Here is a 15,378-nt window from a genome sequence, read left to right as displayed (position 1 = left end):
AGGAATGGTCACCGCCTCTTGAGATTGCTTTCGAGCTACTCCCAAATACTCCTGTTGAACTGTGTCTTTAGGAGAGTTCATGTGTTTTAGAGGTGAATGAAATAGTGATTTCTATTTTCAGGGACCTAAAGCCAACACAGCAGCCACAAGAACAGAAGAGAACAGACAAGAAAACAGGTAAGTCTCTGAGTTTACTTAATTACACTTTGGGGAAAATCTGGTCAAAAAAAGTCAACAAAATATAACAAAACCTCATAAATAAACTTTTTTTTTAATTCTTTTTAATAGAAAATTCACTCTTAGGAGATAGGGTCAGTCTTAATCTATAGTAATAGTATAGTTTTATATATGTTATATAGCCATAAATGGCTTTTAAGTCATGGAAATATAAGTAATGTTTGAAGTTATAATATAATATAATATAATATAATATAATATAATATAATATAATATAATATAATATAATATAATATAATATAATATAATATAATATAATATAATATAATTTTCCTGCATCATAATTTATCTGTATCTGTCTTATATGTACCATTATATTACAATATTATGTGAACAGGTGGAATGAAGTAGTTTAATCTTTTGACAAGGCCAGAATTACAAGTTTTGTCTTTGGAATGTTTTGTAGAAATAATATCTGATAATGTGTCTGTCTAATTAATTATAATACAGTGTGACAAATGCAGCAGATTTCCCTGTTGTTTTCACTCTCTTATTAAGGTCATATGACATGCCCGGCCTGTCTCCTCGTCTGATTGGTTAATTGTTGACTCTTTGGCCGTCGGCCCACATACCCGACCCCATGCTGAGCTCTTTGTGTGCCTGTTCATGTGTTTGAGTATTTGTGAGAGTGTCTAAGTGTGTGTGGCATTAAAATTGAGGATGTCTCAGTCTTTACTCACATGCTTGACCTTGTTCATCCTGTTGATAAAGTGGTACAGTATTGGTTCTTAAACTGTATTAGACACAGTTTTTCTGCCCGCATCGCTGCTCCACAAGCAGTTATCCCCCTCTTTATGTGCTTTGACACAGCAGAGCTATAAAAGGCAAAGTTAGCTCCCTCCAGGCCTATACTTCAGATGTTCATGCCCATTCTGACACCTTAAGGTTCAGTATTTGCTCGCCAGGGGCCCATATCTCACTGGATCTGACACATTCTTGAGTTCTCCCTCTGTTTTTCTGTGGCATGTTGATGTTTTCTGCCCCCTTCAGCCCCCTGCTGACTACCCCCCCACCCTCAAAATGCCATAAATGCTACAAAAAGGATACAGAACGAGGACAGTTTTACAGCTTCCCTCTTTCTGGAATGATTATCAACCCTGGGGCTGAAAACCTGTTAACTGGTTGTTGGGTTCAAAAATTTGTTATGCTGCCATTTCATCAACATCATTTTTTTTTATATATAACACATTATACAGTTCATTGTCAAACATTCATCCCCACAAGAGAAAAAAAAAATCAGTAATATGTAGAAATATTGTTAAGAAGGCACATTTACTTCAGGAAAGTATGATGTTTATGGTTAAAATGAGTAAAACTATTTGGGATATATGGGATAAAAAAAACGTAATTCAAGAGATATTTTATTTATACAGTGTTATCTTGCACCGTATTATATTTTAAAGATGTTTAGAGCAGCAGAAACCTCTACCATTAGTTAAATCTCTCAGGTCTGTCACATATTCATAAATATTCCCATAATTCTGGGTCCTCATAGCTGAGACAGACCATCTGTTGTGTTTTATGGAATTCTTCCTGTCTTCCTTGAGTCTCCTTTGTAACTCAGAGGAAGGTTGTTTTTTTTCAAAGCTCAGGAGACTGAGATCTGTGTTGTTCATTTGTGTATCAGTGTTGTCTCCATTTATTCATTTAAAATAGGAATAAATATGGAATTGTTGAATATAGTGCTGTAAAATGAGCGTGAATAGCTTAAATGGTTTGGTCTTGAGAGTTTTGATGACAAATGTTGGAGTTCATGTTGATCTCGATTGCAGATTTTGGTGTCTTGCATGACAAATTTGTTGCACATTTTGAGGCATTGTTGAGATTTCATTTGAAGTCGACCTGAGATTATTGGTTTGTTTCTTTGGGGGAAAAACATGAGGAGACTCTAGAAAAGTCTCTAATTAATCTCCATTTAATCTCTGCTGTCCAGGCAAAACATCTGAGACGTGAAATAGATCTCGTTATTTTTCTTACATACTAATAACTAATAATTGTTTTTAAGGAATGGTGTCAGTGTATTAGATGTGAACTTTCACCTCACTGTTTTTGACTTCAGTGTTCTTCATTTATATGATATAGATGTGTCACATGATAATTTTGTTTTTCTTTTCCAGCTATCCCATAATCCCCTGCTCAGCTGTAAAGCAGGGCACAACAGCAAGCTTCATGCATGCTGATGGTAAGATACAATCATCTTCCTATCCCCTCCTGTCCTCTATTTCCTATTTCCTTGAACTTCTCGCCAATCTTCTCCTCTCCTCTCATTCCCCAAGGCACAATTTGCACAATTAATACAAACTAAACACGTTTCTGTGAAAAGAGGAAAACAAATGAAGTCAATCACTATTCATCAGGACAGGAAATGTGTAACAAGGAGCAGGATGGAGGTCTTGATTGCAGATTAGATTTTTCCAGTTGTTTTTCCTGGAGAGTAATGCAGAAAGAGTCTGCCACACTAAACACATTAAGGTCCACTGAAATGGTCTTGAGCAAAAAAAAAAGTTAATTTTGATTAAAAAGAAGGCCCTGTCCCAAATGGAACCCTAAGCCCTCATGATCTTCCTCTGAGTCCGCACTTTCGTGATGTAATTGCGCTTTGACTGTTATTTAAGTCTGTTGTGGAGCTCAAAAGTGCTCATCCAGGGCGCATATCAGCCGCAAATACTTCACATGATCACTACATTCTTCACCCTGGGATGTAAAAGTGCTTAAAGTTGAAGAAGCAACCAATAATTGAAAACAAACATGGACAATAGAGACAATTCTGCTATTGATTTTGGTATATGATGGGCTGATATCTTTTCCTCTACAGGTCGCACATCCTCAGACATGGATTTCCCACCTAAGAAAGAAGAGAGAAAGGTACAGCATTTGATCTTTTTCCTTGAAGTTTGGATGGAAAGTACATATTTGACACAGACTTTGAGACAGAACGGCTGTTTTTTTTTCCTACACAGATGAAAGCAGCCCGAGCCAAATTTAGTTTCCAAGCACAGTCACCAAAGTAAGTAGAAACAAAAGACACAACACAGATTTCATTATTCATAATTATTTTCAGAACTGGATACGGTAGAAGGTTACGGGGAAGTCCTACATTTTTTTAAATAAAGTTCTCTGATTTGTTATTCAGTATGATTAATTTGATAAATTTTACCACATTTATAATCCCACACCCTATCTTCCCTAATCCATTATTATTGTCTCTGACCTGTCATCCATAGGGAGCTGACCATACAAAAAGGTGATGTTGTGTACATTCACCGACAGGTGGATGCCAACTGGTATGAAGGAGAGCATCATGGGAGAGTGGGAATCTTTCCCACCAGCTATGTGGAGGTTTGTCAAGTCAAGTCAAGTCACCTTTATTTATATAGTGCTTTATACAATACAGATTCTTTCAAACCAGCTTTACATGGGATAAACAGAAAAATAATGATCAATGATGTAAAGCAGCTCAAAAAAGACAATAGTGTCATTTTTCAGTTTAAGTCAGTTCAATATTGATTCAGTTCAGTTCAATAACTGTGTAAACTTCATCACTAATGAAATGAGTTCAATTCAGCTATAAAGCAGCTCTGTAGAAAACAGTGATGTCATCATCCAGCTCGAGTTTACTTCACTTTCAATAGTGTCAGTGCAGTCAAATCAATGTCCATGAGTATGCAAATGAAACACTGCGTCTCGTCGTCTTTTGTCATTAACATCCCTTCCTATCTTTTCTTTCCAGATTATTCCTCCAACGGAGAAGCCCACTCCAATAAAGTCTCCTACCATCCAGGTGTTGGAGTATGGAGAGGCTGTTGCCCTGTTCAACTTCAATGCCGACCTGCCTGTGGAACTATCCTTCAGAAAGGTGCCATACATTTCACACACTCTACCATACACTCAGTGGTGTAGTCTAGTTTTTTGTAGTGAGTATACTGTAATATATACCCCCCCCCCCCCGTCATACATACTCACCCATCCCAGAGCGTCACCCCATAAGCACAACCACACTCACTAATGCATACAGTATGCATCGACATGAAATTGAGAGCATTATGAAATATTAGGTGTTATCAACATGCCAATTTATTATAAGCAACACAAGACTTTAACAGCCAATGACATTTACAGCTGGGGAGACTGGACTGATTTTCTACTGTTTAGTGTTAATCACCATCTAATTTAGCCAGTTAAGAGCTACATTTAGCCTTAGATGTTATATGAATATGGTCCCTGAAGCACAGGTTTTATCAGCTGACAAAAAAAAAAAAAAAAGAAAGAAACATTATAGGCACAAATACAAATTTACTTTTAGAAATGGTGTTTTTTTTAAAAATAAAAAAGGTGTTATTGTTTTGGCAAGTTTACTGTTTAAATTAAAACATGTATGAAAACTTGTGTGATATTCGATATTCCCTTAAAATAACGTTTTAATAGATTTTATTATTTTTATTATTATTATTATTATTATTATTATTATTATTTAAAAATTCATTTTACTGTGCAATTTCTTTCAATTTTTTTTGAGTTAGACCAAACTTTTATTTTGGTGGGTTGTAGACATTTGAGTTTCTGTGTGTTTTAATAAACTATTATTATTATTATTATTAGGCCTACTTGAAGTATACTCTACTGTGCAATAGTAATATATTTCTGAAATAATTTCTTCAAGTTATACCGAACTTTTATTTTGACAGGTTGTCGTGAAGACATTACAGTTTCTAGTTTTATCAAATGAAATGGTGAAATTCTCGTGCAGTGACTCTCATAGCAGCTCTGCGATGAAAGTGCACATGTGTATCCTATCCTACATCATGTCTCAATACAGTGAAACGCTGAAAACACCACGTGCGTGAGTCACTCGTGCTTCAGTGTGTGTGCGCTCATTCCCAGAGACGCGTAGAACAATTGCAGTCTCTTTTAACTTTAATATTCATATACACTAGTAGTCCATATCGAGATTTGATTCATTGTACAGCCCTACTTTTTATTTATTCATTCAAAAATAGCCAAATTCCGTGACGTTCTGCTTAGCAAGCTCCATTTGTGACTGGATTCCGCGATTCGGTGTCGCTTCGCAAACACTGACGGGGTGAATTTATGAATGAAAGTGAAAGTTCTGACACAAAACGAAGTTGTTACGTATCCTCACGATTTTTTAAGTGGGTATACGGAAATCCTTGGCCTTTTCTAGTGGGTATACGGCGTATACCTGCGTATCACGTAGACTACACCACTGCATACACTACAACTAATTTATCATGTACAGTTCATTATCATAAAATATTTTACTACAGACTAATTTTCTCTGTTTTTAAATGAGCCGTGGAAACCTTATTAATACCATTTGCAGCTGGTTTGAAATGTATAAACAGTTTGTGACCTTTCATTGCCTTTAATCATGCTCTTGTGTTCACTTACCTCTTATTTCACAAGTTGCGTTGATCACTCAAGTAATAATAAGTGTGTAGCTACCATCCATTTATGGTATTTCAATCATGAACAAATCTGTATTTAAAACAAATGTAATCAACTTGAATCACCGTTATGAATCAAAATCCCCATTGCTAGATGTTAAAGGGATAGTTTGCCTTGCCCCGTACAGGTTTGGAGACATGAGGGTGAGTAAATGGTGACAATTTTCATTACAGTGAATATCCCTTTAAGGCAGTGGTTCTTAACCCTCTAGTTCTCTTCACGTGTCAGTCAAAAATGACAGAATTATTATTTATTTTTTTATGAAATTAATCTACTATATTTTATCTATAGATTTTGTGGTACTAAATTATATTTACGCTTTATTCACTTTTTGAGCATAGTCCTGAAAATTTTATTTCCAACTTAAACTGTCGTAAATCTTGAATGCTTTAGAGCACAGACTTGAGTTTGATCTCTTTTTAAAGACGACACTTGACAAATTATTGCTGGTGAAAAATGTTTAATAACGTGAACTTAAAAAAAGTTAGAATTTTATGTTTATTATAAAAATATATAAATGCACAAAAATACTATTTTCAATTTTGAATATAATATGAATATATATTTTCAAAAACACATTTTACTCTAAATCTGCACTGAAAATCAAAGCCATGAATCTAAACAAGTTGTGTTCCACATTTGAAGTTGATATGAGCTTTCAGGAAGATTTTGTTGGGCGCAGTACCAATAGTTTTCACTAGATGAAATTCGTCTCCCATTCATTTCCAATGCGGTCATTTTTGACTGCAGGGAGTACAGGTGTGACAATTTTTTTCAGGACCATTTAACCTTTCTTAATCATGCCCATGTTTTTTTTTTTGTGTGTGTTCACATAGCAAGTGCCAAAACCTATACAAAGTAAAACAAAAAAAGTTTAAAATAAATTGGTCAAAAATGACCAAAAAGCAGCAGAGGGTCAAACAGTGGTCCAGGGCCCACTAGGGGTCTCAGCAACATTGAAGGTGACCTCAAGATGACAAAATTAACATAAAAAATATTAAATATCTTTAATTAACACCCTCAACCAGTGTTTTTTCTTTGAAGAACCAAGATTCCCAAAGTCTTGAAAAACTGAATATATGAAATAGCCTAATTATTAGCCTAATATATATAAAACATCAATCAAATTTAAATATTAAAATCCCTTTCCAGTAAATCATGAACAGCTTGGGGAGCCTTGGAGTCAAGAAGGCTGAGAACCACTGCTTTAAGGCTTAAGTTTGGTAACTGGGATAATGAATCTTAATTATGTCATGTTCAGACATGTAAATCAAGTCTTTGTGATCGACTTCCAGCCCTAACTAGCACAGCTTTGTAGAGAAAATGGTTGCTTGAAACAATTATAGTCAATTATACCGTTTCACCATTATACACAAATATCCAACCACAGAATGCTGCAAATGACCAATCAGAGTCAAGTATTCCAAAGAACCGTGTAATAAGCGATGATATTTCACATCCAAACAGCTTCAACAGCTTTCTTCTCTCTTCTGTTCGGTGTCTCTGTCTCAGGGCGAGATTATCTCAATCGTCAGGCGTGTTGATGATCACTGGCTGGAGGGTCGTATCGCTGGCACCACCCGAAGTGGAATCTTCCCCATCAGCTACGTCCAGGTCAACAAAATGCCCCGCACTAAAAGCAGTGATGACTTTCCATCTTCTCCCACTCCTACCCCAGAGCCCCTCAGTCCCGGCCGGCCACAGCACTCCCCCCTGTCTCCCCTGTCACGCTCCCCCGAACCCCAGCTTTCACCTCACAAACACTCCAGCCAATCACGCTCCCCTCTGTCACATGCACAGCCCATCTCTCCAAAACCATCAAACCACTTTTTGTTCTCGCCTGGCCCCACTTCATCCACCCCACCCAGCAACAACTGGACGGGATTGCAGCACCCTCACAACCCACTGGAAAAGGACACCAGATCACCTGTGTCACCTTCCAATCATGTGCTGACATCTCCGCAGGGCCCGGGACTGCCAGCGAACACCGGCGCAATGCCAGCGCACCCTTTGTACATCACACAGGTTTGTGCAGAGTAACAATACTATACTGTATATTTACATGTATGAACTTCTGTATCAGCCAGCCAGATGTTTTGGTAACACTTTACAATAAGGTTAATTAGTTAACAGTAGTTAACTACCTTAGTTAAACATGAACTAAGAATGAACAATACTTCTACAGCATTTATTAATCTAAGTTAATATTAATTTCAACATTTACTATTACATTACAATCAAATGTTGTATTTGTTAACATTAGTTAAGTGAACTAACATGAACAGCTGTATTTTTATTAACTAAGAAGATTAACTAATACAGTAACAAATGTGTTGCTCATTTTGTTAGTTCATGTTAGTTAATACATTAACTAATGTTAACTAATTAACCTTATTGTGAAGTGTTACTGATGTTTTTTTAGTAAATATTTAGTATTGTGGTAAATAATGTGGCCAATGTACAATACATTGGTACACTACCGTTCAAAAGTTTGGGGTCAGTACGATTTTTTAAAGAAATTAATATTTTATTCAGCAAGTATGCATGAAATTGATCAAAAGTGTCAGTAAAGACACTTATGTTACGTCAAAAAATCCCCCCCCAAAAAGTTATTAGTCCAAATAAAAAATATTAAAGATGCAGTAAGCGTTTTCTGAGAAACACTGTTGATATGTGAAATTGACACCCAAACAAACCCCTCCCTTCATTTCTCCACGCCCAAAATAACAAAGACACCATGCAACACCAGCAACGACTAACATCAGACATCTCACGCAAATATGCTGTGATTCAACAACAACAAAAGCATAACTTGGTTCTGTGAAACAGCAAAATAACCAATAGCTGTTTCTCAATTCCAAGAAAGCAAAGAACGGACTTGTGTTAACCTTGAAAGAACGAACTCGGGAGGACGCAAGGACACAGATCGCATCTTTGTGAGAATTGAGATGTGCTGCGATCTTGCTGCTCAACTGACCGTCCCATAACATCACAAACAAGCGTCATAATCTAATAAAAAAAAAAATTTCATATTACTATAGACATTGTTTGCATATAATTGTATATCTTTTTTTATTTTACCACGTATATTTATGAAAATAAGTCGTTTATGTGTAACCTATGCTTCGTCAGATTCTTTTTTATTATGCCAATAAAAATACTGCAGGCTTTCTAATGGTTCGATTCTCTCAAGTCTGTATTCGATGCATCCTCGATATCAAGAACACATCCGGGCACTTTCATGCATCCTCTGTACTTGCGTTCTTGAGAACTGGAATTGAACTTCGACGGTTGATGATGACATAGTATGAGAACGCATAATTAGAAACAGCCAATGTTACTCTAGTATCGAGCAGAAACAAGCAACCTTTCTGCTCTCTAATGTCGCTCCAGCGCTGGAAAGCTTTTCCAATATCGTAACCCTTCCTTTCCCAATTATATTCCTCTGACATTGTCTTCTTTGGTAATATCTCAGCCATCTCTCTTTCCACAAATATCCCGCTCTCTCACTTTCTCTCCATCATGAGCAGATACGCCCCCTAGTTGATTTGCAGTGTTTCTCAGCAATCACTCACTGCTTTGCTCTAGAATGTCACACTTTTTAGCAAAATATGATGTGCATTTCATAGCATTTTTGCTTTCGACAACAATTTGTAAGGTGAAGGACTCTTGTATTATCCCTTAATTACAAAAACATGATTCCTGTCTTCCACTGAGACAGGTCACATCTGTTTGTTCAATTCTCAGCCGATTTTCACATGTAGGCTATGACATTATTTTATGCCTAATCCTGATCTCAAGGTTTAGAATTATGGCCAGTGACAGAATAAAACGCAATCATGTCCCAGAAATGTTCTGCTACATCTCTGGGTATTTTACTACATCCAAAAGGTGACAGGAAAAAAAAACTCATTACCTTGTACCTCTTAAAACTCATCTCTGATCACTTGTTCAGTCCCTTGTCGGTTGTCGTTTCAGTTTATGTGGTTTGTTTTTTTTGCCTGTGTTTCCCTGGACATCTCCTGCGTATTTATTACTTGGAATAAATTTGTTTGTTAACTCTGCGTTATCGCCATGCGTGCTGCATAACATTACCAATTAAAGGCTGTATAATAAGAAGAAATGTTTCTTAAGCACCAAATCAGCATATTAGAAGGAAGGATCATGTGACACTGAAGAGTTGAAAATTTAGCTTTTCTATCACAGGAATCAATATGTTTTTAGAATATATTAAAATAGAAAACAGATATTTTATAGTAAAACAAAACTAAATTTTAACAATTATTTTTAGGATGGGACCAGAACACAATCTCCACAGCCCAACGCACAGATTAAGATTCCCTCCACATCACGGTCTCCTGTGAACAAGGGTCATTCACAACAACTGTGAGTACATTATTCACTACTTCTAACCTAATTCAAGCAGACATAGATATATCATTTACATTTATTATCATAGTTAGTTTTATGATTGATTAAAGGGAGAATTAAGTCAATTTCCTTGTTATTTACTCACCAACTTTGTGAAAGAAAGTCATAGTTTGTTGAGTAAAACATGACAGGATGTTAATTTCTGGGCGAACTGTTCCTTCAAATATGTGCAAAAAAACTGTACACAAATCCAGCTATATTGTACTGATATCATTCTTTTTCATTCACTCTTTCTCTTTGCATTCAGGTATAAAGCGGTTTACAACTATAACCCCCAGAATAAAGACGAGCTGGAGTTGAGAGAAGGAGACCTGGTTCAGGTCATAGAGAAGTGTGATGACGGCTGGTTTGTAGGTAATCGTCCTTTAAGAAAACTCGACTTACACTATTAGCATGAAGTCTGCTCCACTTTACAGCTTATTCTGGCTACTGTTTTACAGGTAAAGCGACTAATCATAGTTTCTAGGGATGCATGATACATTTGTATCATATCAACTATCGCTTGTATTATAGATCAATTATATTTGATTGTTATATATTGATTATAATTTTGCAATGCAATGCCTAAATTGAGTTCTAGCATTTTAAACTATTGATATTATTTTTGTGTATTAGAAGAGAATTGTAGGTGCTTTTTAATCTGAAATTGGCAATAATAGAATATTATACAGTATTATATAATTTTATTATGAAGAATATAAATATAAATATGTGTCAGAATTTACAGTCCAAAATTATTACAAACACTACCGTTCAAAAGTTTGGGGTCGGTAAGATTTTGTAATGTTTTCGCTGACTCTCTTATGCTCACTAAGGCACCTTTTATTTGATTAAAAGTCACATGATCTTCTGAAATCATTCTAATATGCTTTTTTTGTGCATTTCTTATAATAATCAATGCTGAGCATTTGTGCTGATTAATATGCTCATGGAACCGTGATACAATTTTTCAGGATTCTTTGATGAATAGAAAGTTCAAAAGAACAGCATTTATTTGAAATATAATTTTTTTGTAACATTATGGGCCCTATCACACACCTGGCGCAATGCAGCATCAAGCGCGACGCAAGTGTTTTTTGCTAGTTTCAGTCCGACGCAGTTATCATGTTCACGTCCTGCGCCACGTTGTTTAAATAGCAAATGCATTTGCGCCCATTTGTGCGCCCATGGGCGTGCTGGTCTGAAAACGAGGTGTGTTCAGGCGCATTGTTGGCGCGTTGCTGTTTTGAGGCAACTGAAATAGACTGCGCCATTGACCAACACAAACCTGGTCTTAAGTCAATGGTGCAATATTTTTTTTATTTAAAGAGCGCCTATAATATGCGCCTATATAGGCGGGTCCACAACGTGCATACACTCTTGTCGTAGATTTTTCCCTAAACCTGACTAAGTCCTATCTCATCTGACCTAAGTCTACCTGGGCCTATAATATTTATACTCTAGCGCGTCTACACATCGACGTCGGCTGAGTACAACCCTATACCCTAGCGCGTCTACACATTGACGTCGGCTGAGTACAACCCTATACCCTAGCGCGTCTACACATTGACGTCGGCTGAGTACAACCCTATACCCTAGCGCGTCTACACATTGACGTCGGCTGAGTACAACCCTATACCCTAGCGCGTCTACACATTGACGTCGGCTGAGTACAACCCTATACCCTAGCGGGTCTACACATCGACGTCGGCTGAGTCTAATCCTATACCCTAGCGCGTCTACACATCGACATCGGCTGGGTACTAATACCTGTTCCCGTAACTAGCTTACTTCCTGCGCAGGAATAATCGACAAACAGACCTCAGCAAATGTCCTTTAAATGCTTTAATCACGGCCGGAGGATCTCTCGAGCAGTTCTCAGAGAATCTCCCCAAAGAAGAAGTAAGGCCGGAGGATCTCTGACAAATTCTATTGAGAATCCCACCAGTTAACTCGAATACAACAGTTTTTATAGAATAGGGAGGTATGACAAAATGATATGAATTTGATTGGTTCTTCACATGCAAACCCTTCTGTTACTTGGTAAAGCAAACTTTGTTTTAATGATTACTTCATTGTTAATTACAAGGTTCAAATTTAGTCATCTGTCTAGTTTAAATTCCCAAATGTGTTATTTATACACTCACACAACCAAAGTAAAAGGGGTAGGGCAACACAACATAGCATTCAACACAGCATTCAAAAACACAGGACAGAATGTTTTAGTACATTGTGTTTCAAAGTGGTATCATGTTAGGCCTGAAAAAGGAAGTACGGTTAGATGTTAGAGACATGGTTAGTTTGATATACAGTTTACTATTTTATCTATTAAAAATCCACACACTTATTACACACACAGGGTCACGCAGCAGCACACAAACTTGCAAAATATTAAAAATAAAAGGATTACAATGTAAAAGATTATTATTGTGTACATAAAGATATGGTGGAATCCGGCTTGTCCCGTAGATGGTCTACCTCGCGCACTAGCGGATCCATTTGCGCTCTGGAGACTCGTTCGGTCTTTCCACTATCAAATTCCGCCATGTAAATAGCAAATCCGCCATGGTGCCAGCGCAACTGGCTTTTAAAGGGAATGGGAGATGAGACTCTGATTGGTTTATTGCACGTAAAGCCCAAAACACACCCATTACTCATTAAGAGAATAGGGACAACCCTTTTAGATCATGCGCCGGGCGCGCCAACCATTTTTCCCGTCGTTAAACTAGCAAAAGTGGATTCAGACACGACCTAAGTGCACTTGTACCGTACGCTTTAGACAATGCGCTTAGATCATTAAAATATGGCCCTATAAATGTCTTTACTGTCACTTTTGTTTAATTTACCGCTTCCTTGATAAATAAAAGTTTTAATTTCTTTCAACAACAAAAAATCTGAACCCAAACGTTTGAATTGTAGTGTATATAAATTGTTGCAGATAATAACACAGCGGAATATACAGTTCTACTCATAAACAGCATGTAACAAAACTGAAATATGTATCTTTTAAAGACTTTCCCCGTACTGCCCTCTATTGGCCGATTGTGACGTTACAGTAACTTCCACCATCGGTGCATCTCATAATCAACATAATTTTTTGTTTGTTTTTGTATGTATTAGCAGAGCGGTAGTTATTTGTGCCATCTGTTTTTCTTGCTTAAATTACATTTATTTTCTCTTCCTGTCAGGTACGTCTGGAAGGACCAAAGCTTTTGGAACATTCCCTGGCAACTATGTGGCACCAGTTTAAGAGCTTCCACCAATTCTTCCTGGCAGATTCTATTTCACTGACACTACAGGCTCAACCACTAATCAATGCAATATACATTCTGTCTGTACTGTCACTGTACACTATTTACAAAACTACTGCCCCTCTTCACACTCAAATATATTCTTACAAATTCTTCCTTCACATCATCCACCAAGCATGTGCACTCCTCACCTTATTACTATGGTGCCCATGTTTCCCATAGTAACTACTTTTACAGATGTTGGACACAGATGGGTTTGTCACAGTATGATCACTCACATGTGTGTATTTGTGATGAATCCACCAACACTATTGACGTTATCTTAGCTTACTTACCCAATGTCTTTGTAAAGTTTACCTCCATTTTGGTTTCAGATTTGCTATGAACACTACATATCCTGAGGATCTGGATCTAAGACATGGTTAAAAAAACATCAATGTTTTTTTATTTTTTTTATTTTTTACGATCATCACAGTTGTCATTTACCTGCTGGCTTAGCTGACCACCACATCATATTATAAACACCGCCGCAGCCTTTGCAATCATTATCAAGTGTATGTAAACGCTTAATGCAATTGCCTCCAAATGTTTAAACTGGTTCACGTTTATTGTGTAACAAACCCAGCATGCAACATTATCTTAAGCTTTAGGACAGGGTTGAAAGTGTTGAGGCAGTGCTGTTTCAAACTCTTTTGTATGGGTAAGTCTCCTGCTCAGTGAAAAATCAGTGGTGGGTTCCATCCAAACTAGATTAAACATGGTTTCTGACTATATAAACTATTTTAATCCATAGGCCTATCTAAAACCATATTCAATTGAACATACATTAATACAATTGAGGGCAATTTACACCAATGACGATAACTATAAAGGCCCGTTCACACCAAGGATGATATATAAAGATAACGAAAAAGATAGTTTTTGCTCGAGCTTGTTACAGCAGGATGGATTCTGATTGGCTGTCAGTGTTTTTATCGTTTATCAGCTGGATAAAATCGTTCTGAAAGTGATTCCAACCGTTTCTCTGCTGTTATCAATATAGCTTTGGTGTGAACTCTGCTATTCTTTAATACTGAGAACGATTTTTAGAACTATATCGTCATCTTTATGGTTACCGTCCCGTTAACACGCCTTAACGATGAAGATACAGTTAGTTATAAAAATTGTTATAAATATAAAAGAATAGCATTTTTCCACATCACAACAACAACTGTAAAGGCACAGTGAAACGATATTGTTGGGATCTTTTTTTTTTTTTTGTACAGCTGATGAACGATAAAAATATTGACGTCCAATCAGAATCCATCCGGCTTTAAAGAGCTCGAGCATTTAAAGTGACAGACTAAACAGACTAGACAGACAGACTAATTACATAGAATAAACAGACCGCTATCGTTTGCGGGTGTGGAGGCTAATAAAGTTGTTATCGTTCTTAGTGTGAACGGGACTTTAAGTCTTGATCAAACGAACATCATGATTTGCAGTTAGTCATTCACAGTATAAAAAAGAAAGAAAGAAAAAAAAAAAGCCGGTGTTCATTCTATTCATTTGAATTCCATCATTAACTCCTTTTGTCTTCTGTTTTAATTTTTCTGGGAACTGAAGTAGCTGATTGCATTTTGTTGTACAGATTGTTGAATCGTTATCGCACAGTTATCGAATAATGGGAAAAAAAGATAATATATTTTTATTGACACACAATGTATTGTAGTATGTAAGGTACTCACAGATTTTGATAATGATCAAATAAATAATAAATAATAAAAAATAAAAAATAAACATTGGTTGCTTCTTACTTTCATTAAGAGCCTAATTCGAATCATTGCAATTATATGCACTGTCCAATCTGAATACCTTTCAGTGCCTGGTCTACAGTAAATGGTTCTACTGTTATTCATAAGCTGTATTTCATTAGTCAACACACCTATGGAACAAATTAAATAATTAGCCTTGAGAGCATGATGACAGACGTCTATCTTTCAGCGAAAGGCAATTGTCATTTTCCAAAACACAT

General features: G+C 36.6%; 1 protein-coding gene across 6 annotated transcripts in view; it reads left to right on the top strand.

The window, feature by feature from the left end:
- sorbs3 (sorbin and SH3 domain containing 3) overlaps positions 1 to 15,143 on the top strand; it is a 64,247-nt gene extending 49,104 nt beyond the window's left edge. For 3 of the 6 annotated variants that reach the window (XM_082187734.1, XM_082187732.1, XM_082187735.1), the window contains exons 12-21: positions 122 to 177; positions 2,355 to 2,419; positions 3,053 to 3,102; positions 3,198 to 3,244; positions 3,462 to 3,576; positions 3,968 to 4,093; positions 7,216 to 7,728; positions 9,995 to 10,089; positions 10,382 to 10,488; positions 13,302 to 15,143. In XM_082187734.1, the coding sequence (XP_082043860.1) occupies positions 122 to 177; positions 2,355 to 2,419; positions 3,053 to 3,102; positions 3,198 to 3,244; positions 3,462 to 3,576; positions 3,968 to 4,093; positions 7,216 to 7,728; positions 9,995 to 10,089; positions 10,382 to 10,488; positions 13,302 to 13,363 (1,236 nt within the window). In that variant the 3' untranslated portion in view covers positions 13,364 to 15,143. The remainder of the gene's footprint in view (positions 1 to 121; positions 178 to 2,354; positions 2,420 to 3,052; positions 3,103 to 3,197; positions 3,245 to 3,461; positions 3,577 to 3,967; positions 4,094 to 7,215; positions 7,729 to 9,994; positions 10,090 to 10,381; positions 10,489 to 13,301) is intronic. The other 3 variants (XM_082187736.1, XM_082187733.1, XM_082187737.1) reach the window with 3 other exon arrangements.
- The last annotated feature ends 235 nt before the right edge of the window (positions 15,144 to 15,378 follow it).

Source organism: Leuciscus leuciscus (genome assembly GCF_965113295.1).
Source record: "Leuciscus leuciscus genome assembly, chromosome: 13".
Lineage (NCBI taxonomy): Eukaryota > Metazoa > Chordata > Actinopteri > Cypriniformes > Leuciscidae > Leuciscus > Leuciscus leuciscus.
The sequence above is the reverse complement of the archived record's forward strand: the minus strand, read 5'-3'. Positions and strand labels throughout refer to the sequence as shown.